The following is a 27,087-nucleotide window of genomic DNA, read 5'->3' as shown; positions in this document are numbered from 1 at the left end:
AACTGAAATAGTTGTATTGAGTGGATTGCGTGCGGACTGCTAGCGGTGCTCTAGAGGTCGAGGGGCGGCCAGTGTTTACATCTCGCCAGGTGACAGCTACGGTTTTGCAATCTTCTTCATCGGTTAGTGTGGTTTCCTCCGCATACTAAAGGGGGTTATATTTAAATTTTAAAGTGAGCTTGATCCTCTGCGTAATGATTGACCTCATATTCCACCCAATATTATGAATTGTGTTGCCCCTGCCGGGGTTCCTCCCACCCACAGCTTACGTGTATGGGAGGCCTCTGGTGCACGGGAGGCTTCCAGTGCACAAGAGGTCCCAGGCGCACGGGAAGACTGATGCGTGCGGGAGGCCTGAGGTACATAGAAGGCCTTTGGTGCCAGGGAGGCTTCTGGTGGCCGGGAGGCCTCCGGTGCACGGAAAACTTTTAGTGTAGGGAAATCCTCCTGTGCATTGTAGGCCTCTGGTGCAGTATATAGGAGGCTTCTGGTGGACATTATTAGAGTTGTGTGGTTCTCCTTTAGCACTCTGCTCAAAATCTGGGTTCGTAATCTATACTAATAAAGGTTAGTAGTTTAACATAACTTCTCTTGTCTAGGTTTTTAGAATGGACGGCTTTGGTGACAGCTTTGTGCCAGCTCCCACGGAGGGCACCCCAGAGGTGGATCCAGCAGCTGAATTTCTGGCACGAGAGCAGGACCAGCTAGCAGGGTTGGATGACGACATTATTGCCCCAGCAGCAGCTCCTCAGGCGCAGGAGACTGCCGCCACCCAGCCAGCAGGTGAGGCTTCGCTTGAATCAACTGCTAACATGACATTGACAGTCCTTGTGTATGAGTGTGCAAGAATGATGGCTTTATTTGGCTCTTGACACACAATAGATTCCATGGTGTACAAAGATGAGGCATTTATGTTTTATAGCCACAAACACAATGTTTGCATAAAAAACAGTGCTGCAGAAGTGAGCGGTAGGCTGTGGACAGGCATCATTGTGTTATAAATTCCTGAAGTTCTGTTGGATAATTAATTCAAGCTACTGCAAGATATCTTCTTTTTATTATGTTAGTGAAACTAGAGAAATTGTCAAGTCATCAACAAGATTCTAGATACACCTAGTTAAAACATGATTGTTTAGCATTTGAAAATGTTGAAAACACTATATTGCAAACTCTTTGAGCAGTACTGCATTAGTCATTATATTTACTTGACATTATCAGATATGCTAAATAAAAAAAGTTATGTACTGTACTATAATGCATGTATTTGTTATTAATATGTTTTTCACAATATATATATATATATATATATATATATATATATATATATATATATATATATAAAATACATATATACAAATGTATTTTTATATTTCAAGCCTCCAGAAATATTTCTCTCTCTCTCTCTCTCTCTCTCTCTCTCTCTCTCTCTCTCTCTCTCTCTCTCTCTCTCTCTCTCTCTCTCTCTCTCTCATGTTCTTGATGCCATTTTAAGAAATATCACCATGGCCTCCTGAACAGTAGAGCCACTCAATTGAAGGATAAAGAAATAAGCATTTGTTCCTGATACAGTAATCAGTAATGTCTTGCTGTATCATGAAACTGTAAATTGTTTACATTCATGTCTTCAGGATTTTTTTTAATGGAATCTTAAGATGTTACTTTATGGAAAAGTAGAATTATTTTACTTCTTGATGATTGAACCTAGATAGTAGGGAAGGACACATCATCATCCCATGAACCTAGATAGTAGGGCAGGACTTACCATCATCTCAGTGTGAATGGTGTGGACACAATAGATGCCCCTCATTGTTGTCCAGATCCAGGTGGGCCCAGCATCACTATACAAAGCACATACATGCATGATATGGGTGGAGGGCAAAGCTGATACCACTGCTACTGTCTACTGGGGGCACAATACTATTAGCACGCACTGTGTCCTCCACCACTGCAACTATGTTACATAACCATGACTGCTTCTGTCATTGTGATTTGTCTTCATTATCCTTCTACTGATGCCGATTGAAGCTACACCACCACAATACTGATTTTGAGGAAAGGTTTGCACCCCATTCATCTGCATCTGCTCTTGTCAACTCATCATAATAGCTTCAGGACAGGAAGTGGGTTTGTTGTGGTGTATCAGTTCTACATTTGAACTTTAATGTTTATAGGCACATGTATGTTAGCACAACTGAGACTCTTGCAAGGATGATTAATGAGCACTTAATATCTACATAGGGCACTTGTCTTGGCTGCCCATCTTCCTTGTGGTGGGAACATTAGCTTACTTGATATGTAGACAGATTGATAGTATCAGGAAAAATACCAATATAGTTTTTATTATGGAATGATTCACCAAGATGTGAATAAGACAGCAGTGGAAGTAACTCTTCTTTACTATAAGATCCAACCTGTTAATAATGATACACATCACACGTGGAGTCTCATAACTAACTTCTTGAGGCAATAATTCTCAATCATTGCATTCAGATTACATACCCATGAACCACATACAACATTGTCGAGTGAAAACTCACACAGTGTCTCCACTATGAATATGTAGGTGAATCCTTGCATAACACTCCTGACACAGTCCCAGGTTTCACAGATCCAAGATCACAAACTCTCCAAGACTATTTAAGAATAAATCTACAATTCACATCACAAAATTACCTGTTAATAATATTACTCATGGAATTTACCTTACCGTAATCCTTGCAACGTAATCTTCAGTTAGTGAATTATGATTGCAGTTACAAACATTATAAATAAACCCATAATTATAACAGGCATCTCACACAGTGTTTCCACTATCAGCACATAGGTGAATCCCTGTATTAAAAAAAAAAAATAAATAAATAAAAAAACACCCACTTGGCACAGTCCCAGGTATCACAGATCCAAAATCACAAACAACAGTATTTCCACTACCAGCATCTAGGTAAATCCTCACATACCACTTTTGGCACAGCTCAACACACCATAGATCCAGGATCACAAACACTGCAATACAACTTAAAATAGACTTCCGGCTGGGGTATTTAGAATTATCAATTATCCCGGGATGATATTAATGAGTTCTTACCTCTGTTGTAGGTAAAGTCACGTGGTTGAGTTTCTGTAGTTTTTCAGGTGAATATCAAAGGTGAACTTGTATTTGTCTGTAAATATATTTAAGATTAAATACAGAGATCTGGAGAAGGGTATGGCATATACGGACAACCTGTGTCGGTACGTGATAACGAGTTACACCCTGGCAAGCTGACTGACTTCCGAGCCGGCTCAAGGCACGCTTGCTGCCTTCAAAGTGCTGACAGCAGAAATATGAGAGGGTTTACCACAGTCACTATACATTAGTACAGTGGAGACTCAATACTCGAACTTAATTCGTTCCAAATGGCTGTCCGAGTATTAAAAAGTTTGACGATTGATACCTATAAATCAGGTCATTTGTTCCAGCCATTGCCAAACCCAAGTTTAGAAAAAAGTAGAGGATTAATTTTGCAGTCGCCGCTAGCACTGACACACAGAAGCAGGGTTAGCCGGTCTTTGATGGGCTTGTGTCCTGGCAGACACTTCTCTTCCTTTATTATATAGGTCCTGTTTGGTAGTTTTTTTTTTTTTTTCCCAAAAACAGGCCAGTTTCATCACAATTAAAGATCTGTTGTGGGTTTAAGTGCTCCTTATCCACAATTTTCTTAAATTCAGGCACAAATTTCTCAGCGGCAACTCTGTCAGCACTTACAGCCTTGCCGTGCCTCACAACAGAATGCATTCTAGTTCTTTTCTTCCCAAACCACCCCTTACTTGCTTTAAAATCATCTTTGGAGTCAGATGTAATATCAGAAATAAGATCAAGATGCAGCAGCCTAGCCTTTGCACAAATTATGCCCTCTGACAAAGAATCACTAGCCATCTGCTTTTCGTTTATCCACACAATCAACAATTTCTTCATTTCTTCCATTGCCGCAGATCGCTTAAATTACCTTTTCACACCAATCACCACATCAGCTGTTTTAGTGAGCTTCTTCAGTATTGTGGCTTTAGTCATACAGTACTCAGCTGGAAGAGCCTTTTTCCTTTCGATGGTTGTCACTACATTCTTTCTTGTAGGCTTAATATCTCCACTAACAAGCCTCTTTGGTGCCATTGTAAGCTTCTAAATGGAAAAAAAAAAAAAAAACTCCAGAGAGAAAGCATAGGACAATGTTATTCTTATGACCGTGGAGTATCAACTAGCTGTAGTGACCAGCCGGTTTGGCACGTGGGGTGGCAGGAAGATAAAGACCCTTTGTTTACAGCTACATGGATAGACGTTCAACTAATAGGTATTTTATTTTAGTATTAAGTCGAACTTTTGCGTTTGACTACTGAAAAGTTCAACTATTTAGACATTCAAGTATTGAGTCTCCACTTTATATTAAAGATGATAGTCTTCTAATTACATGAATTAGGCAAGAAAAATTAACCTATGACTAAGATTAGTACATGTTAAAATACATTACATAAGAGATAAGTATGCAAATCAATTATATAATATAATGTAGATGCAACCGATTAGTTATCGATGGCAATAAATAGGTTGTGGAAAGTTTCGTGACTCATGTGACGTGGTGTGGCGTGATCCAGTCAGCCCCACCCATCTTTGGTGCCACACTTTTTACCATATTTAGACATACAACATATATACATACACATGTAATAATAATTAAGGAATTAATGATAAATACATGTAATAATAATTAAAGAATTAATGACAAGTACAATGTCCATTACTGTGTGACACTGTTACAAGACCTAGAACTCACAACGTACATTTACACATATCATTGATGTGGTAACAATCTAACCTAATCTAATCATGTTCAGTAACACACAAGTAAGCAGCTGATCAGCACCGTACACTTCAGTAATATTGCTTACAGTACTTTGTAAAATACTTGACAACTCACCCAATATTTCCATCTCACACCTGGTCACTGAAATCCTTGGGCTACCACTTCAGGAACATGGAACTGGTGCTCAATGCCCCACAACCAACATCACCTCACCACGCAAACCTTCCAGAGTGAATGAAAGTGTAGGTGACCTGACAAGTCCATCCCACTATGCCGGTGCCAGCCATGGCACATACACCCACGTCACAAACTCTGTATGAGATAACAAGTGGTGTATTTAGGGGAAACAAAATGCGTGAATTATAATTTAGTCCTAACAATACAAAAAATTTATACTACTAATATAAATGTAACTATGTCTTACTAGTAATATGAATATAACAATGTCTTATAATACATGCAATATATCTATACAATCAAAGAAAACTTGAAAAGGCCATACTGAGGTACTCTCAGTTCAGGGAAACAGTAATATGGATTATACTGAAAATGTGAAAACATCCATATATTTAATTGCTCAAATATACATTTTTTTTGTAGTAACCTTAAAATTCCTAATTTCTAAGGGAATGGATTTGATAATTGGAACACACACACAAACACACACACACACACACACACACACACACACACACACACACACACACACACACACACACACACACACACACACACACACACACACACACACACACACACACACTGTGGGACCTGATGGGGTATCAGGATGGATTTTAAGAGAATGCAGGGAGCAACTGGCAGTAAAAGTTTGTGAAGTAATTGATGCCTCATTAAGGGAAGGTGTAGTGCCCCAAGACTGGAAAAGAGCTAACATTGTCCCAATCTATAAATCAGGTAACAAGAGAGACCCATTGAACTATAGACCAGTGTCACTTACAAGTGTGGTAGCTAAGATGTGTGAGAGGGTGGTGAAGAATAGATGGACAGACTTCTTGGAGAAAAATGACATACTTTGTGAGTGTCAATTTGGTTTTAGAAAAGGGCGTTCATGCACGACAAACCTGATATGTTACTATTCGAGGGTGATAGATGTAATACAGGAAAGAGATGGTTGGGCTGATGGAATATATCTGGATTTAAAAAGGCCTTTGATAAGGTACCACACAGAGACTGATCTGGAAACTTGAAATGGTAGGAGGAGTGCATGGCAGTTTACTAAAATGGATGGAAGACTTTTGGTAGGAAGAGAAATGAGAACAATAATTAAGGACAGACCATCAGAATGGGGCTTGGTGGAGAGTGGAGTTCCACAGGGATCAGTGTTGGCACCAGTAATGTTCGCAGTCTACATAAATGACATGGTGGATGGGGTGTCCAGTTATGTGAGCCTATTTGCAGGCGATGCAAAATTGTTAAGAAAAGTGAGATGTGACAAAGATTGCGAACTACTCCAGGAAGACTTGGACAGAATATGGAAATGGAGCTGTACATGGCAAATGGAGTTCAACACGACAAAATGCAAGAAAATAGAGTTTGGCAAGAGTGAAAGAAGAATCAGGAGTATGTACAAGATAGGAAATGAAGACATAAAACCAGTCATGAAGAAAAAGACCTTGGGGTGACAATTACCAATGACCTATCGCCAGAGAGACATATAAACAAAATAATTGGAGAAGTATTGAACTTATTGAGGAACATAAGAGTGGCGTTCGTATATTTAGATGAAGAAATGATGAAGAAAATAATTACTGCAATGATAAGACCGAGGCTTGAATATGCAACAATACAGTGGGCTCGAACTTAAAGAAACACATAAGGAAACTAGAGAAAGTACAGAGGGCTGCAACAAAAATGGTGCCTGACTTAAGAGATTTGACTTATGAAGACAGACTGAAAAGAATGCAACTTCCGACCCTGGAAAACAGAAGAAAGGGAGACCTGATAGCAATATACAGAGTGATGATTGGCATGGAAAAATGGATAGGGAAGATCTGTGTATGTGGAATGAAAGAATGTCGAGAGGGCATGGGAAAAAACTAAAATGGCCACTTATAGGAGAGATGTGAAAAATATAGCTTCCCTCATAGAAGGGTGGAAGCATGGAATAGTTTAGGCGTGGAAGTGGTCAGCAAGGAATATTCATGATTTTAAGAAAAAGCTGGACATTAATAGATATGGAGCGGGACAACACGAGCATAGCTCTTTTCCGTATGTTACAATTAGGTAAATACACACACACACACACACACACACGAAAATGTAAGGAACAACCAAAATTGTTCTACAGATTCATAAATGGAAAAATAAGACAAAAAGAAACAATAGAAAGGTTAAAAGGAGAAAGCGGAATGGTGGAAGACCCAAAAAGTATGGCAGAACTGTTAAATAGTAAATTTCATGAGGTCTTTACTAAGGAATCCAAATTTGAAAGACCACAGGGTAATAGAGAGACTGTCTATATGAAAGAGATTAAAGTAACCAAGCTTGAAATAAAAAGTTGATGACGAAATTGGATGAGGAAAAGGCAATGGGACGGATGAAGTCTCAGGCAGAATACTGAAAGAATGTAGGGAAGAACTAGCAAGTCCAATATACAACATCATAAAATGCTCAATAGAAAATGGAACAGTGCCAGTGGAGTGGAAAAGAGCTGAGGTGGTTCCCATATATAAGAGCGGAAGGAAGGAAGAACCTTTAAATTACAGACCGGTATCACTAACTAGTGTAATATGCAAGATGTGTGAAAAAGTAATAAAGAAGCAATGGATTGAGTTTCTTGAAGACAACAAAATATTATCAAATAGCCAATTTGGTTTTAGAAAAGGTCGGTCATGTGTGACAAATTTATTGAGTTTCTACTCTAGAATAGTTGATAAAGTACAAGAGAGAGAGGATGGGTTGACTGTATTTATTTAGATCTAAAAAAGGCTTTTGATAAAGTGCCACATGAAAGATTACTATGGAAGTTAGAGGAGAAGGGTGGCTTAAAAGGAAGCACATTGAGATGGATGAAGAATTACTTAAGGGGAGAGAAATAAGGACGATAGTTAAAGATATGAAGTCCAAGTGGAGAACAGTAGACAGCGGAGTGCCACAGGGGTCAGTATTGGCACCAATACTTTTCTCGTATATATAAATGACATGCCAGAGGGAGTGAACAGCTACATAAATCTGTTTGCGGACGATGCGAAACTGTGCAGAGTCATTAAACAAAAGAGGATTGTGAAATACTACAGGAAGACTTAAACAAGATCTGGAAATGGAGCAAAAATGGGAGATGGAATTCAATGTGGACAAAAGCCATGTCATGGAAATGGGAAAAAGTGAAAGACGACCAGTGGGAATCTATAAGATGGGAGATGGAGTAGAACTAGAAAAAGTAAAAAGGAAAAGGACTTGGGAGTGACAATGGAAGAAAATAATCAACCGGTAAGCCATATTGATAGAATTTTCAGAGAGACGTATAATTTGCTAAGGAATATTGGAGTAGCATTTCACTATATGGACAAGGAAATGATGAAAAAATTGATAAGTACTAAAATAAGACCTAGATTGGAATATGCAGGAGTTGTGTGGACTCCCCATAAAAGAAACACATAAGAAAATTAGAGACTACAAAAATGGCTACAAGAATGGTTCCAGAATTTAAAGGGATGGCATATGAGGAGAGACTAAAGGCAATGGATCTACCAACCTTGGAGCAGAGAAGAGAGAGGGATCTGATACAAGTTTATAAATTGATTAATGGAATGGATGAAGTGGATAATAAGAAACTGATCCTGAGAGAAGAATATGACTTTAGAAGCACAAGATCGCATAGTAAGAAACTAAGGAAGGGACGATGTCTGAGAGATGTTAAAAATTTAGTTTCCATAAAGATGTGTTGAGACTTGGAACAGTTTGAGTGAGGAAGTGGTGTCAGCAAAGAGTGTGCATAGTTTTAAAGAAAAATTGGATAAGTGTAGATATGGAGACGGGACCACACGAGCATAAAGCCCAGGCCCTGTAAAACTACAACTAGGTAAATACACACACACACACACACACACACACACACACATACACATACGCATGTAGCACACTCAACTCACAACTAAGAAGGTCCAGATTAAGTTCAGGGTGCAGCGAGGCAAATGGGCAAGCCTCTTAATGTGTTGCCCCTGTTCACCTAGTAGCAAGTAGGTTCAGGATGTAACTCAAAGGGTTGTGGCCTTGCCTTCCCAGTGTGTGGAGTGTGTTGTGGTCTCAGTCCTACACAAAGATAGGTCTATGAGCTCTGAGCTCACTCTGTAATGGGGAAGGCTGGCTAGGTGATCAGCAGGTGATCGTGATGAATAACACACACACACACACACACACACAAGAAATAATTCACTCAGATTCCATAATTGTTTTGCTTCAGTTAAAAATATTGTGTGGATTGTTGAAGTATTTGACATTAATGTGGTGTATGACAGTTTGAAATGCTATATATGTATTTCACTTGCAATTGCATGAGTGTATGATGCCTTATGATTGTAGCCAGGAACAAGCTGATTACAGCCACCCTTAACTCTACCCCAAAGTTAAAAGTACATTTGACTTTAAAAAAAAATATGTGGAGCAAATCTTTTTTAGTGCATAAATGTAGAGTCACCTTATACTTTGTTTTATTACAGTGTAGCCTTTATAAAAGTCCTGGCTATGGCCTGCTTATTATTTATTATTAGTTGCACTTCTACTGGTAACCAAATTGTTACCACATTTCAATCATTTGAGTCTTTAATTCTTGAGTATGTGTTTCTCTTTTCCTTGTTTCATCTTGTGTTCATATCTTTGTTTGCACTCATTCATAATTCTAGCTACAGTTTTTCTAACATTTTTATCACAATGTTACAAAATGTTTTCTTCACAAATTTTTATTTGTTTATAATGATTCATAAATGCTTTGGACATTTATAATTCAGCTTTCGAGAGCATAGTAAGCCACATGATTCCTATGATCATGGTGACAGTTTATTGAATCTTCAGGTATTTACCTTTTTTGTTAAACTAAGAAGTTGTGGCATTCTCTTTTATACCTTACACAAACCCTTGAGCCCTAGTGATTGTGTGAAGTGGATGAATGTTCAAATGTATCAATTTCTGAGATTTCATATGCATACATATGTATTATTTCATGTTTCTCCTTTCAGTGCTGTGTATCCATATTCAAAGTCAAGACATTAAAAATTGGAAAAATGTAGCTAGCATTTATGGAAAGGCATGCCTTTGTCATTGCCTTTTATTACACTCAGACTGCAGAACAGGCTACTTGATTTTGGCTTCATTTCCTCATCTATGACTATAACTAATTAGAATTTCTGTTGTGTGGTGCATGATATGATAGTGCATGGTAATGTCTTATCTTCAGGCGATGATGCTGACTTGTTTGGGGCTGCCCCCATGAATGGGGGTCCCGACCTCGGCAGCTTTGAGATGCTGGGTGGAGATGAGGTACCCCAAGGTCAGTGTAGCTTCATCTGTGTCACTTTGGATTAACAACACTACCGCAACCAGTCTGTTACTGGTGACCTTTGTCCACAAGGAGACTACTAATTTATGTTATTATTTTATATGATTTCGTGGTTTTCTTACTTTCATCTACTATATCACCCAACACACACATATACTCTGTCATTTTAAAACACTAGTTACTATCTCTTGATAATCTGAAATATTGCTCATAGCATTAATAAAGAAGTAAAGCCTAGTGAGGCTTGCATGTCAGCTAGTGCAATTGCATTTCAAAGCAACATGAGGTCTCACATCAGTCTTTCTATGGAATTTTGGAATCCAAATTTCACAGTGAATTAGCTTTTTAGGCAACTGTTTATATGATAGTTTACTTCCTGTGATAATCTCAGCAGGGTGCCTTCTCATTCTTGTCATTTGTTATGTATGTTCTTCCATTACCTTTAGCATGTTCAGCTTATTCTTGGAGGTTACTTAGATTTTATTCATGTAAGATTTTCAGCACATTACACTTGGTTTTATTTATATTCTCAAGATCTTTCATGATCCAGATCAGTAATTTCACAAGCATAATGGAGTCACTGTTTTAAGATACTGACTCACTTTGATTCTGGACTTTCAGAGAAGTAAAGCCTTCAAGGTAATGAAGTGAAGTGTGATTTTTTGTGGTGAGTGGATAGTCCAGTATCACAGTGAAGTGACATTACCTTGGTTGTGTGTCTCCTGTGGAGTGCATCTTTTCATGTTGCTTTCTTAATACCACTGCCAAGTACTGTAGTAAATTTAAGGTTCTTTCTTTGCATGTATGCCTTAATTTATCAGTGTGTATAATTGCATATTTAGAAATACACTAAGCACATTATCAGGAATATTTGTACATATATCTGCCAGCAAACCCTCTTTGAATTTGGGTTATAGAAATATGCCAATCACTGCTATTAATCATTATATGTTTTTGTTGTTTTCTTCCTTTTAACACTACTGTTAGTTTTCTCCATGAATATCATCCCAAATGAAACTGCTGTATTTTTTTTTATTTATTTTTTTTTTTGTAGAATTAAGTTTTAGCTGTTGTTACTTCATAACTCAATAATGTTCCATCCAATTCGATTAATTGTCTTCACGTTGTTCTTAGACATTTCTCTCTCTCTCTCTCTCTCTCTCTCTCTCTCTCTCTCTCTCTCTCTCTCTCTCTCTCTCTCTCTCTCTCTCTCTCTCTCTCTCTCTCTCTCTCTCTCTCTCTCTCTCTCTCTCTCTCTCTCTCTCTCAAGAACTTAAGAAAGTTGTCATACCACATAAAACATTAAGATGTGCTATAGGTTGTGTGGTCTGCCTCAGTTTCCACAGTTGTTGTGTGATGAGGATATAGTCAGAAGTGTGGAGATTCGTGGCATGTTGACCGAGGAGTGTCCTATATAGTCAGTATGTTAGGACGGCCAAAACTCTGCCATTAACACTACATACACTACAGACACTTGAGCTGGAAAAGGTCATTATGCTGCCTTTCTTTCAGCTGTGTAATTTGCAGGGTTCATGAAAAGAAGTTGTTGCACACCCAGCCGGTAATGACACTTATCTATAGCCACACTGTCAGTGATTGTGACTGAGTGGGAAGGGAGAGTGAGCGAGTTGCTGCATTAGCTTGACCACACTAATGCTGAGTCAATGTGTGGGAGATAGCCACATCCTATTTTTCATATGCATTCACTCCACTCTAGCCACTTTAGGTTACACAATCAAAATTTTTAGTACTGTGTATGCCAACTCATTATAATTGTGGCCATGTCTTTTTGTTACAGTGGTCCTTTTCTCATTTTTTTATCACACTCACCTCCTCCCTCGCAACTGCTGCCAGTGTGGCCATAGCCCAAGAAACAAAGCTGGTGTAAATAACGAGGGAGAAGTGTGATGTGATTAGATAATTACTTACCAGATACAGGTAACTCTTGATGTATGCGTGTTTAATTTATGTGTTTTTGTTAATGCGCAACTGAAAAAATATTATAATTGATTAAATTTGCGCGATCAGTTTGCTTATACGTACACGATTTGTACCACATTTCACATCCCCCTATTATCTATTGTTTCCTATGAGAATTACAAGTTTGTTTTACACAAATTTTGAAATATGCAATGCCTCTTGGAATGCATCTGCTGTGTAAATTGAGAGTTACCTGTATTTCCATTTTTTTCTTTTCAGTTGTATGAGTTAGGCACATAGTCTTTTGAAGGATAATATTGATTGTGCCTATATCTGAATATTTAATGTTGATTGTTATTGGTAATATTTTTTTCACAGAGAATTTTACGTTACTAGATATCACTTTGTTAAAAACGGTGTGAGTAATGATCAAGCTAAATTTTTTCAATGTACTATATGACTGCTTGCACTCTAACGGTCCTATCTGCTGGTGGCAGGGTGCTTTGCCTTGATATTTTCAATTTCACTCTATATATATGAATTGTTACATGATATAATCTTTTTAACTATGGTCTTTATTTCTCTTGGATCCCTCACTATATCAATATGCATGTAAGAAGATTAATTCCATTAAGTAGAATGTCTTTCATGTGTACAGATATAAAGAAGGCTTCACTAAACTTACTCTGAAGTTTATAAAAATAATTCACTTCCTGGTTCTAAGGTTGTCAGCATGAGGAGAGCTTGACTGTGCAATTCAGTCGCTTAAATGAAAGGATAACTGGCTTTGATACACCATGTGACAGCTGTTGAGTAGAAGAAGGGAGGGATTATTACTCATTTCTGACCTAGCAGGAGCAGCAGCTGATGCCCCATCAGCTGAAGCAGTTGCAGCTGAGGAAGCATTTGCTGAGCCAGCTCCTGCTGTAGCAGCTCCTGCTGAAGCAGCTCCTGAACATGAAGGGAATTATTCAGGCTTTGGGGCAGACTTTGGGGGAGCTTCTGTGCCTACTGATGATGCTGCTGCCTCTGTCGGGGATCTCTCTTTTGTGGGTGGTGAGTTGATGTGGGATGAACAGAGGGATTCCTTGCCTCCTGCATTTCTAGCATGGTGTGCCATCCTTATCTAACACCTCTTCATGAGCACTCACCCTGCTTTGGGCAATCCTATCCTTTTTCACATTAAAATAGAGCCTCTAGTTGACTAAGTCTTGATCATCTGAGATGTACAAGTAGACATACCTTAAAAAAGCCTCAAGTATGAATGGTATTATAACGATATATGAATCTAGTTTTGTGGTCTTACATTTACATTCATATTATCACATGTGTTCAAGTTTACATAATGTAAGTTTCTTTGTTTCCTTTTTTTTTTTTTTTTTTTTTTTTTTTTTTTCATTGTAGGAATCTAGACCGTCTATTTACAGTGTTTGTGCAGAGTTAACAATGTGTGCATTTTGAGACAGCATTTACAGTGAACATTCAGTGCATGCTGGCAATATATCAGGAGTACTGGTGTGCTCCCTTATTCTGCGCTCTTTCACTATGGTCTAGATTGTGTCCGTCACTTCATATAAAGCAGAATGTTATGTAGGATAGAGTGTCACCTTGAATATGCAAATAATATATAAAGATCACAAATGTTTCTGGTCTGTCTGTTCGTAATGTTTCAATAGGGATCAGTGACAGTATATTTGGCATAGTAATTTGAAAAGGGTGTATATCTGAATGATATTTTATTTCATCTACTATTGTTTTCTGGTTCTTGATTGTATATCCAATTTGAAATATTGTTTTATTTTCTGTTGATATATTTTTATTTGAAATATTGCTTTAATTTCTGTTTATATTTAAGTTTTTTCACTGTGCAAATTTGTATATTCTGTTTTATGTACATAATATTTTTATTAAGATTTGTTTAGAGTGTCAGATTATTCTGTAAGGATGAAAGCTTTGTCTATCATATTTCCCTTTTTTCAAAGTTAAAGAGAATTTTTGGTAATGATAAGACCTGATTTGTTAATGTGTATAATCTGTTGTCTTAACTAGTGATGCTCATTTGATCCTTGGTGCCAGTGGAAGATTTATCAGATAAGAGAATGCTGCTGGCAGTTTGTTAAGAAGTACTTTTTGTTTACTTTGAGTTGCTTATGTTGAGCTATTAGGTTGGATGACAGTCTTGCTCAGAAACTCAGGAAAACATTATGTATTGTTATAAAGCTAAATTCCATATTCACTTTTCCTTCTTGTCAGGGAATGTCAGGCTGATAATATACAGATACCGGCAACACGCGCTTAATGAACAGGTTATGTTCCTACAAAAACGTTCGTTGTGCAAATTTTTGTTAAGCAAACCGATTATAACAAGTTTGACCCCTGACTGGAACTTCCATTGAGAGTAAACAAAGTGAGAGTGCATCATAGTACAGTAAAAGGTTTAATGAAAATAGAAATTGTGAAGTTAAACATTTAAGCAGTTTAATTTAAGACTAAGTAATCATAATGTGCACTAATGTATGTAGGTAAGTAACTTTATAATGTTGATGATCTTAAATTTATGAAGGGAGGGAGAGTGGAGCAGGAAAGACGCTAGCTGGCAACCTGTGGAATGTAAACAAAGGGCACATCATTGTATCACATACAAAACTTATATTGTACCACATTTCCAGAAGGCTTTCCATTCTATCCATTGTAGAGTCACGAGTTCAGGTGGTTCTTTTAGCTTGCAAGGAAGATACAGTCTCACCAGCCTTCTTAATAGAGTCTACTGACTTGAAAATAGTAGGGACAGTAGATGGAGTCAAGATGGTGGCGAGCAATGCTATTAGTTTTCTCACCTCTTTCATGTCTGTGAATAATATCCAGCTTCATTTCGAGAGTAAGAGACTTCCTGGTCTTCTTAGCAACGCTAGGTGACATTGTAGGGCTGGTTGCAGGGCGTTTTGGTGGCATGTTGAGCATGAGATGACGAGCTGGTGCTGGACCTTGTTTTTGTTTTGAACTAAGAGTGGGGAAGGGTAGGGGAGTGAGTGGTGCACGTTTTGTCCATGAGAGACGCTGGTGTATTCAAACTTGGAAAAAATTACCTGGATAAAATTTCATTAAAGCGAGTTTGGTGTTCGTTATACGAACAGATGGTAGTAAAAGGAAACATTTGTTGTAGCGAAATTTTGTTGTGTGAACGTTTGTTAAGCGGGGGTTGCCTGTACTACATAGATGTTGATAGATTTTGAAGGACCAAAGGGATATTATGTCTGTTTTGTGTGCTACAGAAAGAAAATTGGAATTTGACCTCAGATCTTTGTGCACATGAAACTTTTGACCTTAAGCTGTGAAAAAGTTTAGTGGAGGTAAGAATAAGTGTGAGCAAAAGCAATAGATTTGTGAAAAAATAATGAAGTATACCATCAGCATTGCAGACAAGTATTCCTGCTCCTCTTAATACACATTGTACTTCTCCTTTAGCAATCACTCTTTTTAGATCAACTGAAGTCCTTAAATGTGTAGCTGACACTTAAACATCAAGAATGTTGCCACAAACTCATATATCCAGTCCACTATTTGCAACATAGTTGCCGAAATCCCCAATGCCCTAAATTGACTCACTCATAGTCCTTGGTAACCTATAACCTTTCTCTAAGCATTACCTTCCTGTGTTTGCAGTAAAAATATGGTCACTCACTGTACTCTGGACATTGTTGCTGTATCATCATCATCATTATTATCTTTTATTTCTTGGAATAGTATGCTCATATATACTATAACTTCTTACGTGCCATATCTTAATTAACTTTCTCCCTTTTTTTTTTTTTTTTTTTCTTTTTTTATGTAGAGTAGAGGGCCAGCCAAGGGCAAAAAAAAAGAAGAAAAAAAAAGAAAATATTTAAAAAAAAGGCCCACTTCAGTGCTGGCTCTCTAAAAAGTGGGAAAGCATCAGCCAAAATTGGGGAGCAAATGCCTCAATACCTCCCTCTTAAAAGAAGACAAGTTGTAGGAAGTTGGAAATACAGATGCAGGGAGGGAGTTCCAGAGTTTATCAGTGAAAGGGATAAATGATTGAGAGTACTGGTTAATTCTTGCATTAGAGAGTTGGACAGAATAGGGATGAAAGGAAGAAGAAAGCCTTGTGCAGCGAGGCTGCAGGAGGAGGGGAGGCATGCAGTTAGCAAGATCAGTACAGCAGTTAGCATGAAAATAGCAATAAAAGATAGAAAGAGATGCAACATTTCGGCAGTGAGAAAGAGGCTGAAGACAGTTAGTCAGAGGAGGGGAGTTGATGAGACAAAAAGCTTTAGGTTCCACCCTATCTAGTAAAACTGTGTGACTGGAACCCCCCCAAACATGCAAAGAGTACTCCATACAAGGGCAGATAAGGCCCTTATACAGAGTAAACAGTTGGAGGGGTGAGAAAAACTGGCGGAGATGCCTCAGAACACCTAACTTCATAGAAGCTGTTTTAGCAAGAGATGAGATGTGAAGTTTCCAGTTAAGATTATGAGCAAAGGACAGACCGAGGATATTCATTGTGGAAGAGGGAGACAGTTGAATGTCATTGTATCCATGCATAATATTTCATTCTCTCTTATTCAAAATTTTAATGTTCTGGCTCACTTCTTCCTTATACTTATTTTTAAAGATGCTCATAGTAGCTTCATTCATTTTCTGAATGTATATTTAGCATCTATAGTTTTCACTTTGCATTTTTGTTTTCAATGTAGTGATAAAAACTTTGGTGAAGTGTCTCTTTTCACAATCCATTCATCATTATCACATTATTTCTTTAGTGTTTCTTATATTTTACACACAGTGTAATTACATGAACCTACGTCTTTATTCTTTTGGCAGCATTACATCTCGCTTAATCCATACTTTCTCAAATTCTTGCTAAAACATTCAACCAGCTAACATTTCATCATACAAATCAGTCCATGAATAAAAGTTTTCAAGAGTTCTTGCAAGAGTAGACTAGCCTTGATTTTTTAAACCTTAGTCTTAACTTTTCTTCCTCCTCCTCCTCCTTTTATCTCTCAATATTTTAGATGTCATGAACATATTAATTACTAAGTAATTATTATTAAACTTGTCTCAAATTATGTGAAGACACATGAAGATATGAAGAAAGAGAGAGAGAGAGAGAGAGAGAGGGGGGGGTATGGTGTAAAACAGAAAATTGAGGATAAACAGCAGTGATGGAAGGTTCAACCAAGACTGCAGTGTCTTCAAGACTGGTATACAAGGAAGGATGTTTTTGTGCAACTATTACTCCACTCCACTGAGAGGTGCAGGTGGTTGGCTTTCGATGCATGGAATACACCACCTGCCTCCAGTGTGTGCATGCCAACGTGCAGAGGCCACAAGGCACTCTGCCAACACCACTGCAGTGAAAGAGAATGCATTGGGGTGGCTTTCGTGTAATATATTATGCCTCACATTCTACATTTTACCCTAATATTAAGTTTTGTACTATGTATATGTAGAACAATGATATGCTACATGCTATGTATGTGCAGTTTCTCTGCCTTAGGTTGTCACCAGCATCACCAGTGTACTACCTTGCATTTCCTTCATTGCCAGCATTTGAACTGCAGATTCTTCTTTCATATATTGGTGTTTTCATCACCAACATATTACCTTGATATGAACTGTATACATATTTGTAATAATGAAATTATTATGGTATACTTATTCAAGATTTCTGTGCGCCGGCTTGGCATAGAGATGTCACTATATGACTGTCATCTTACTAAAACTTTACTAATATTAAGAATTTCACCATTAACATTTTTATGATTAAGACACTTTATTGTAAGACTTGATCAGTTTTTAAGGAAACACAATTAAGTAATAGATTGATTAATGAATTTTATTAACATTTGTAGATGCTTCAGCAGCAGAACCTGTACCTGCACCTCCCATGGGTAAGTTTCCTATGTTTTGAGGAAGGAGAAAGGATAGGGTGAGACATTAATTTTCTTTGGAACATTTAGTTTTGGTAAAGACAAATGTAACAAAGTAAGATATTTGAGATATACAGAACATGAATCGTGTGGTTTCTATAGTTTATGGTTGTAGTTTAACCGAGTAATTTCTCTTAAAGTCTGTAGATATTTTGTTTTTATGGGCTGTGTTAGTGTCTTTAGTGACACCTTCAGTCTCACACTTGAACATAGTACATGAATTTATTACATTCTGAGAACAGAGCAATGAGAAAAAAAAAAAATTTCAATGTTTACTTTACAAATTTACCCACCCTGTAAGCACTTATATGTACACTAGAACATTATATTGAACTTTGAATACTTTCAGCATACTCACCAGTCCCAACCATACCTAAGGAAGAGCCTGAAAAAATTAAGATCTGGCGTGAACAACAAGAAGTCCGTTTAAAAGAAAAAGGTGAGAAAGTTTCTTCTATATTATTTGTAAAATCTTTGACACAGAACCCAGTAGCATCTGCTCTTGTTCTTGTATATTCTCTTTTTCTTGTCAGTTTTGTGTCATCTCCAGGCCACTGCTCGATCCTAGAATTGGCTTTCTTATACTCTTATGATGTTTATTAGTGAAAGGGAACAGGCACACCAACTTCTATCAAATATGTATGAAAAATTTTATGATTATTTTATGTGTGTATTAATTTTCACTTCCAAACAGATGTGGCTGAGGAGCTGAACAAGGAGGAACTGAAAGAGAAGGCCCGTAAGGAGCTAGAAGACTGGTACAAGCAACATGAGGAGCAAGTTGCAAAGACCCGTCAAGCAAACAGGTTAGTGCTACCAAAGTATTTTCACTTGTACCTTATTGTTCTAATGTAACTACGTTCACACTGCAAATGGATGAGCCTCAAAACAAGATTTTACTGACAATTGATTACTTTTTACATCTTTTTATTTGTATGTTTTTTGAGTGTGCCTTGTGTTGCACATTAGCCAACCCTTAATTGAGGATATAGGCCAGGTTTAGAGGTCAGTAGATTTCTATTTTGACAAAGGCACCTAACTGTCTAGATACAATTGTGTTGTTATGTTTTGTAGCTCAAATGTGTATGGTTCATATTTTTGTAATGATATTCATAGAAAGTGGTGTACTTGTGGATGAAAGTACTTAATAGTAACTTCAATAATGAAAAGGTAGAAAGCAAATCCTCAATCAAGAAAAGTTATCCTGAAAAAGCAAAGGCTTGCCTGTAATTGCAAGAGTATCTTATTTGGATATGGGGTGTAAGTGCAAAATTTTCATGCAGATTTTGCAGCAATAATGATGTTTATTATTTTAACTGATTTACAACAAAAATTTCATGCAACAAGGGAGGCGTGCAAGTAAGTCCAGAATGTGCATGATTATTTCTAGTTGCTTGTAGATAAATCAAAATGTAGCATAGTGTTTTTTTTTTTTTTCTTTAATGTGATAGGTTATTTATAGTAGTAGAGTGGCAATATGTCCAGTGGAGTCATTTGATAAGAAACTGTTGTCTGACTAAATACTCTGGACAAGTAATGGAACTCATGGGAAGAAATGTATTAGGCAGGATAATTCATATAAATTTTTATCTATTTTTTATGCAAGATGAATTTCTGATTGGTGTAACAAAAAGTTATGGGAAGTGTTCACTGAAAGTGCAAGTCCCATTGGATTATAATAAAAAGGACAATTCTGATTTTTTTAGTAAAATATATATATATATTTTTTCGGTAAGGCCTATAGCGCCTATAGGCACACTTGAAGAGTATTTAGGAAGCGCTGTTCAGCTTCCACCCATTAGTGGCACAGGCAATTTTATTTATAGTGGTACCCATATTAGGCCCCATATCACCACCCAAGCTCATCTTGGGTGTAACCACATAGAACCTGGGTATCATGGTGACATGTAGGTGACTTTAAACCACTTAACAAATGGCAAAGTGTTTTAAGGCTGTACATGGTGGGATTCAAACCTATGCGTGGACGTCTGTCCGATCCCATGCTCACCACCTTATCCACTGCTCCACCGCCTCCCTACAAGGTGAAAGTAAGGAAAACCTTATTCAATATGAAAAGTAGTCTCAGATAATGGATAACATCTTCAAATTGACAATAAGAGCTTGGTGTAATGAGATGGAGTGAGCTGATCCTCCTCTCAAGCATTCTGAGGAGTATGAGACACTACGCTTAATCAGAATATGCAACAAACACACAGTACTAGGATATGTACATGTCTGTATGCTCAAAAATTTGGTGTCTTGTCTTGACAACATTTAACTGAATGCAGTGGAAGTGCCCTTTGAGATTAGCCTGTATGAAATGCCAAAGTGTTAAAAGAATACCAGCCATAGTTATGCTTAAGGTTTTATCAAGGTAACAAATAGGCGATTGTAGGAAAGCAAAGTTTCTATCACAGTGTAGATTTTGTTCAAAAACTATTAGAATGCATGGAAAGTAGTGCTCTGAATAATTTATTACTTAAAATTTATCTGCAAAAGACAATGAATTCCAAGATTAGTGAGAAATAGGACTGTATCTGAAGATTTTAGAATGTGTATGGATCAATTTCACTTGAAATTAACTCATCAAACCATTACCTTTTTTTGCAATTGAAGTAGATTTGTTACTCGTAGTATGTAAGTGGTTGTTGCAGCATGTTTGTTGGCCATTTACCTGATACTTCTCTTCTAAAGTTCCATTCCACAAGTTGTTACTCCTGAAATATGAAACACAGTAGAAAAGTGAATGAATGATATTGCAAAGATTATCTTGTCGACTTGAATGGAGTCACAGACCCAGTTAAAGGAGTGTCTGTGTACACTCAACTCCATACTTGAGGAAGCAGTTCTCCTACCCATATTTCTAACAAAAGTGACATTTGTCATCCTTTTTGCAGAATCTGTCGTTGGTACAACTCCCTTTGATTTATATCATAAACTTGCCTTCTTTCTCTCCTCCACATGTCACTTTCTTCCATCCCTCTTTCTCACTACAGACTTCTCATACCTCCATCATCCCCTTCTCTCTCTCTCTCTCTCTCTCTCTCTCTCTCTCTCTCTCTCTCTCTCTCTCTCTCTCTCTCTCTCTCTCTCTCTCTCTCTCTCTCTCTCTCTCTCTCTCTCTCTCTCTCTCTCTCTCTCTCTCTCTCTCTCTCTCTCTCTCTCTCTCTCTCCATAGAAATAAAGAAATAAAAACCCAACACCTAAGGGTACTTTGTTGTGACAGTGTTGTAAGATAATGAGATGTGAGGATAATCAATAAAAGGCCTCTGTTTCCATATTTCAAGAATATGTATTATTAAAGTGATTTATTTTGTAACCAATGTATTGTTTCGTTTGTGAGAATTTATAAGAAAATTTTATATAATGTTTTATTGCATCATTGAACCACTTCAGTGAAGACTGTAAAGTGAAGATGAGAAAACAATTTTTAGCCAAAAAATGGGTTCAAGATATTTATATAGAAATGTTCTTTTGAAGGTCTGCTGAGAAGGAACTGGTGGCTGACATCGGCAAGATGGAGCCAGGCACAGAGTGGGAAAGGATTGCTAAGCTCTGCAATTTCAATCCCAAGACTGCAAAGTCATCCAGGGACATTTCTCGAATGCGATCCATCATCCTGCAGGTTAAACAGAATCCACCACTAAAAGCTTAATGAAAAGTGATGTTTTGTCTCCCACTGGCTTGTAATATGAATCTGCTTATCTAAACATCATCGGGCTTGATATGTTACAAACTCTGCAGTGTGTTTCATGTCTTTTGTATAGGAATATGACTCATTGTTGAACCACTGCTATTGAAAACCAGCCAGAAATTAGTTACATAACTGGTGTGAAATTTGTGTTCATGACAGCTTTAAGAGTATTTGATTCATGTGAATTAGCATGTTGGGTATTGAGAGACTGTAACATACATATATAGATGTAGAAATTTTTTTTAAAGTTTTTGGTATGTTGCATCTATATTTATACATTATGTTATTCATTTGTATGTTATGTAATCAAACAATCTTCTGTTCTTTTCATGTCAATCACAAATGTGTACCAGAGACATAGGTATTATAATATAGTGGAATGCAAGTAATGCATGTATAGACAAAGTCTGCAGTGTATATAGGTATGTAATCTCAATGTGAATTTTTTTGGAGGCAGTACCAACAAGAAATGGTGGTGTGATTACATCAACAGAACATGACTGCAGTAAATATTGTAAGATAATCGGTGTCAGTAATACTGCTTGAAATTATGCTTTAGATGTTCATTTACTTTTCAAATTAAACCCTTGTATCTGAGGATTTCATATTTAAACTTCAAAATTATTTCACTGATGTTGGACTCAGGTACCATAAATTTTACTACCCTCGTTTTGGTTCTTGGTGCTATCCTTGCTCTGGAAGCAGATGAATTGGTCAAAACATTACTAAACCAACATGCTTAGTTTTTAAAGACAAACAATTACCTGATTACTGAATAAAGGATATTGAATACAGGTGGTGTAAGACATTTGTTGTGACTTTTTACTGCAGAACTGTATAAATTAGAAGTGACAGGTAGCAAAATGATTTATTGTTACACATTCCAAATATTTAATATATACCTATTTGCCAATGCGTAATTAACTAATAGCTGTGTGAATAAAGAAATATATACTGTAACTATCTATATACGAGTTTGATTAATAATTAATTTTTATTACTTTAGAATTTTGTTATAATAGAACTTTGCAATATGTATCAAAACAAGAAAGATCAGCACCACTTGAATGTTACAGTTGGATCTCTCTCTCTCTCTCTCTCTCTCTCTCTCTCTCTCTCTCTCTCTCTCTCTCTCTCTCTCTCTCTCTCTCTCTCTCTCTCTCTCTCTTTTTTCAAGGAAATTTTTTTTCATGGATGTTTCCAGCACACGAAAGTCCACATTAGGTAATGAATGATCTGTGTGTATGTGTGTGTGTTTGTTTGTTTGTTTGCCACCAAAGTCCATCAATATATGACTTCTCTCCATGAACAGGCGTGTCGCTTCTCATGTTAAAGCCTTTACATTTTCCCTTCTCGTTGGCAAAAGAAAATACATATATCACCTGTTACCTTATACTTACTTATACACACCTGCTTCTTTTACTGCAACTCCTCCCTATTGATTATTATTGTGCTGATGTTTGTCACTTTTGTCATTGCTGTATCACTTCTTGACTTTCAAGGTTGACAATCTCTCTAATTCAACTGAAGCATATCAAGACACTGTTTGAGTTTGAATGATGACTGATCGTTCATGGAAGCATTACCTAGATTTACACCCACACTGATGCATGTACCGAATGAAAACCTCCTGCTTGCTTTGACACTTGGGTTTCTTTGCTGCCTTTTTTTTTTTTTTTTTTTTTTTTTTTATGTAAGGGAAAACTAGCCAAGGACAAAAAAAATAAAAAAAAGGCCCACTTAATTGCCAGTACTCTTGCAGGTCAGAGTCAACTGAAAGAAAGGATAAATGTCTTGAAACTTCCCTCTTAAAAGAAGTCAAGTCGTAAGAAGATGGAAATACAGAAGCAGGCAAAGAGTTCCAGAGTTTATCAGGGAACGGTATGAATGACTGATCGTACTCTTGCATTCGAGAGGCGGACAGGATAGAGGTGAAAAGAAGAAAGCCTTTGTGCAGCAAGGTCGCAGGAGGAGGGGATACATGCAGTTAGCAAGATCAGAAAAGCAGTTAGCATGAAAATAGCTTTATAGAATAGCAAGAGATGTAACATTCCGGCGGTGAGATAGAGGTCGAAGACAGTCAGTGTCTGTCAGTCAGAGGAGGGGAGTTGATGAGACGAAAAGCTTTTGATTGCAAAATATATTGCAATATGAGTTTTATTGGTACTCTGAAAAACGGACGTCATTATACTCGTGCGTGTGTGTGTGTGTGTGTATATATATATATATATAATATATATATATATATATATATATATATATATATATATATATATATATATATATATATATATATAATTGAAAGTACAGACACTATGCGATGCGATAAATGTTCAAAATAGCCAAACTGGCAACTTCAGCAAGAGTCTGGGCCTGCGCCAGCAGGCATGTGTGGCTGTGTCGCCTATGGCTCTTGCGCGGTGCACTCAAAAGTACCAGCAGCAGTCTCCATACTCACGCGCTGTGAGGAGGGTTGAGTACCTGAATTGTGACTTACTTCCCGTGTTATCTAAATGTTTAAAATCAGTCATTGTGTTATCGTTTACGTAAGATATACGGTATCCAGTGTATGTAAATTTTTGGTGAATACTGCTGCATGGTTGGTAGAGACTGACAACACGAGGAACCATCCGACGGAGATATTGAAGCGAATTTGTGTTCCTGAAGCACAATTTGAAGTGTTATCTGTGGCGGCCTTCAGTGACTGCAGGACTAGCTAACTACTGCTTCACTGTGATTAATCGTCAGCTGTAAACATGGTGAGTACTTCATTGATTCATTAGCTTACGATCACTCATCATCTTGTTAGTGATTTAATCTCAGTGTGTGATCTACTGACTCGTAGTGACATGCAAACCATCATATCTTTTCCGGGTTTCCTCCTTACCTCTATGAATGTTCCCATTTGTTTCTATTCATCTTTACGTGTTTCTCATCCATATCTTTCCTTCCTTACCCTTTCTCTCTCTCTCTCTCTCTCTCTCTCTCTCTCTCTCTCTCTCTCTCTCTAGGACATGGCTTGTGAATATGATAAATATCTATTACTACTACTGCTACTATACCACTACTAGTACCTACTGCTGTTGCTGCTGCTGCTGCTCCTGCTGCTCCAACTACTACTACTACTACTACTACTACTACTACTATATTGCTTTATTTGGAACGTTCTCTATGGTCATAAAGTGTGAGGCGGGATGGGAAGAGCAAGGAAGGAAGGAAGGAAGAGGGAGGGTGGATATGACGGAAGAAGCCCAAAGATGAGGAGCGCGAGGCTGACGGGGAGTAAATAACAAATTGTGGCTGTCAGCGTGATGGGGCGGCAGATGGTAGGGTGTGTGTGTGTGTGTGTGAGAGAGAGAGAGAGAGATGTTAGGACAGCTTTTGATAGAAGAAAAATGCATTGAGGTGTTGATTTTGTAAAGATAGTGGTAGTAGTAGTAGTAGTAGTAGTAGCAGTAGTAGTAGTGGTAGTAGTAGTAGTAATAGTAGTAATAGTTTTGATCGGAAACCTAAAAAAAAAAAAAAAAAACAGCAACTATTTGTATATATTGATTCAAAAGCTAAAGTGGGGAAGAAAAATAACAATGACAATAACACAGAAACGCACTAAGTATTTCTCCCCAAACATATATTTCCGTTGAGATGACAGCGATTAGAACTATACTGGTAACCTACTCTTAAATACTTCACGTGCCTTGGGTGGGAGAGTAGCTCGCGGGGAGGGAGGCGCTAAACAGGGACGAGGAGGGAGAAGGAGGCGAGGCGCGGAGGGGAAGAAGAAAGCAAGGTAATGCCGCCTGCCTCCGTACTTCTCTTCATGGCCCCTGTAGCAGACGTTGGCGATACTAGGAGAGAAAGAATGTTAGAATGCGGACGTAGTGAATACTTTTGAAGGGAGTGTGGGGGATGGGAGGGAAAGGGAAGTAAAAGTGCCTAAACGTGTGTGTATGTGTGTTAAGACATGACTCAGTACATACAACAACCCTAATTTCTGCTTCCCGCTTATGATTTTCCCTAATTTTGTGCCATTAATCTTCGAATCAGAGAGAGAGAGAGAGAGAGAGAGAGAGAGAGAGATGCAACTCTTATAATTATCAGCCTCGTTGGGACCTGCATCCCACGTACAGTAATTACAGGTCGTGGTGGTGGTGGTAGTAGTGACGGTGGCTACTGCAGGGCCAGGATGGAATGAGGTGAAATAAAAGGCACTGGGATGGAGGCTGGGAGGCAGAGGCTAGGAACATAGGGAAAAGGAGGTGGAGGAGGAGGAGGAGGGGGAGGAGGAGAAAGAGATGGAGAGAGGGAGGGAAGGATGGAGAAAGAAGGCCCACCAACCACCTTAGCCAGCCAACCAGCCAGTTAGCCACCGGGTCATTCAGTCGGTCAGTCAGCTAGTAAGCCAGTCTTTCAGTCAACTAGTCAGCAGTTAGTCAGTCAGTCAGTAGTAAGGGATATAGGCTGATGCTACAGTCAATCCAAGGCCGCCGGGAACGCAGTAAACGGTTTATTTCTTCTACCTTTCCGTCGTTTCCGTGTGTGTGTGTGTGTGTGTGTGTTGATATTAGATCGTGTAAACATACCAAGGAAGTCATTATTACTGCTATTTATTTATTTATCTCTTTTTTTTTTTACATTTGTTTATTTACACGTACACACACCTATAAGGAACACACACACACACACACACACAGTTTTCGCGCTTAGAGACGAACGCCTCAGCTGGGCCTTAGAATTATGAAACTTCCTGAGGCCCCAGAGCACAGTAGGGGCAGTGTTTGTGGGGGTAAGGAGGGGCGAGGGGTCCATTGTGTAGCGCCCTATAACCTGGCCAGCCCACCACCAGCCCGCCAGCTCCACCTCAGTCCACCTCGGGGTAGAAAGGTAAAGGGGCCTCTGAAGGGTGGTTGGCTTTTGGCTGGCCAGGCTGATGATGAGAGAAAACGTTTAAGCAGGAATTTTGCACCATCGTACTTTCTTATTTATCCATTTTATTTTCTTATTCGTATTCATTTTATAGTAGTAGTAGTAGTAGTAGTAGTAGTTGTTATTGTTCTTCTTGTTGCTTTCTTTCTTCATTTCTACAAACTTGCTTGTTCTGTTCATTGTCTGTGTGTTTACTTACTTGTTTGAATTTAGTTTTTTTTTTTTTTTTTTAATCTGTGG

General features: G+C 37.9%; 2 protein-coding genes across 8 annotated transcripts in view; both read left to right on the top strand.

The window, feature by feature from the left end:
- On the top strand, nt 1–22,891 carry LOC123504918 (clathrin light chain-like). Of its 6 annotated transcripts, none has more exons than XM_045255839.1 (9): nt 1–122; nt 600–783; nt 10,252–10,344; nt 13,129–13,329; nt 18,153–18,191; nt 18,580–18,669; nt 18,925–19,036; nt 19,578–19,589; nt 21,711–22,891. In XM_045255839.1, exons 2-9 carry the CDS (start codon nt 609–611, stop codon nt 21,883–21,885), a joined length of 897 nt encoding a protein of 298 aa, XP_045111774.1. In that variant the 5' UTR covers nt 1–122; nt 600–608; the 3' UTR covers nt 21,886–22,891. The 6 variants fall into 6 exon arrangements, with proteins under 6 accessions (XP_045111774.1, XP_045111772.1, XP_045111778.1 ...); XM_045255837.1 differs by having other exon boundaries at nt 13,126–13,329; XM_045255838.1 differs by lacking the exon at nt 1–122 and adding an exon at nt 230–359 and having other exon boundaries at nt 13,126–13,329.
- Nucleotides 22,892–24,394: 1,503 nt separating this feature from the next.
- LOC123504941 overlaps nt 24,395–27,087 on the top strand; it is a 69,362-nt gene continuing 66,669 nt past the window's right edge. Inside the window, exon 1 of one of the 2 annotated variants that reach the window (XR_006674991.1) lies at nt 24,395–24,683. The gene's annotated coding sequence lies outside the window, so the exon portion shown is untranslated. The remainder of the gene's footprint in view (nt 24,684–27,087) is intronic. The other variant, XR_006674993.1, reaches the window with a different exon arrangement.

Source organism: Portunus trituberculatus, chromosome 17 (genome assembly GCF_017591435.1).
Source record: "Portunus trituberculatus isolate SZX2019 chromosome 17, ASM1759143v1, whole genome shotgun sequence".
Lineage (NCBI taxonomy): Eukaryota > Metazoa > Arthropoda > Malacostraca > Decapoda > Portunidae > Portunus > Portunus trituberculatus.
Note: the sequence above shows the minus strand (reverse complement) of the source record. Positions and strands in the feature narration are given on the sequence as shown.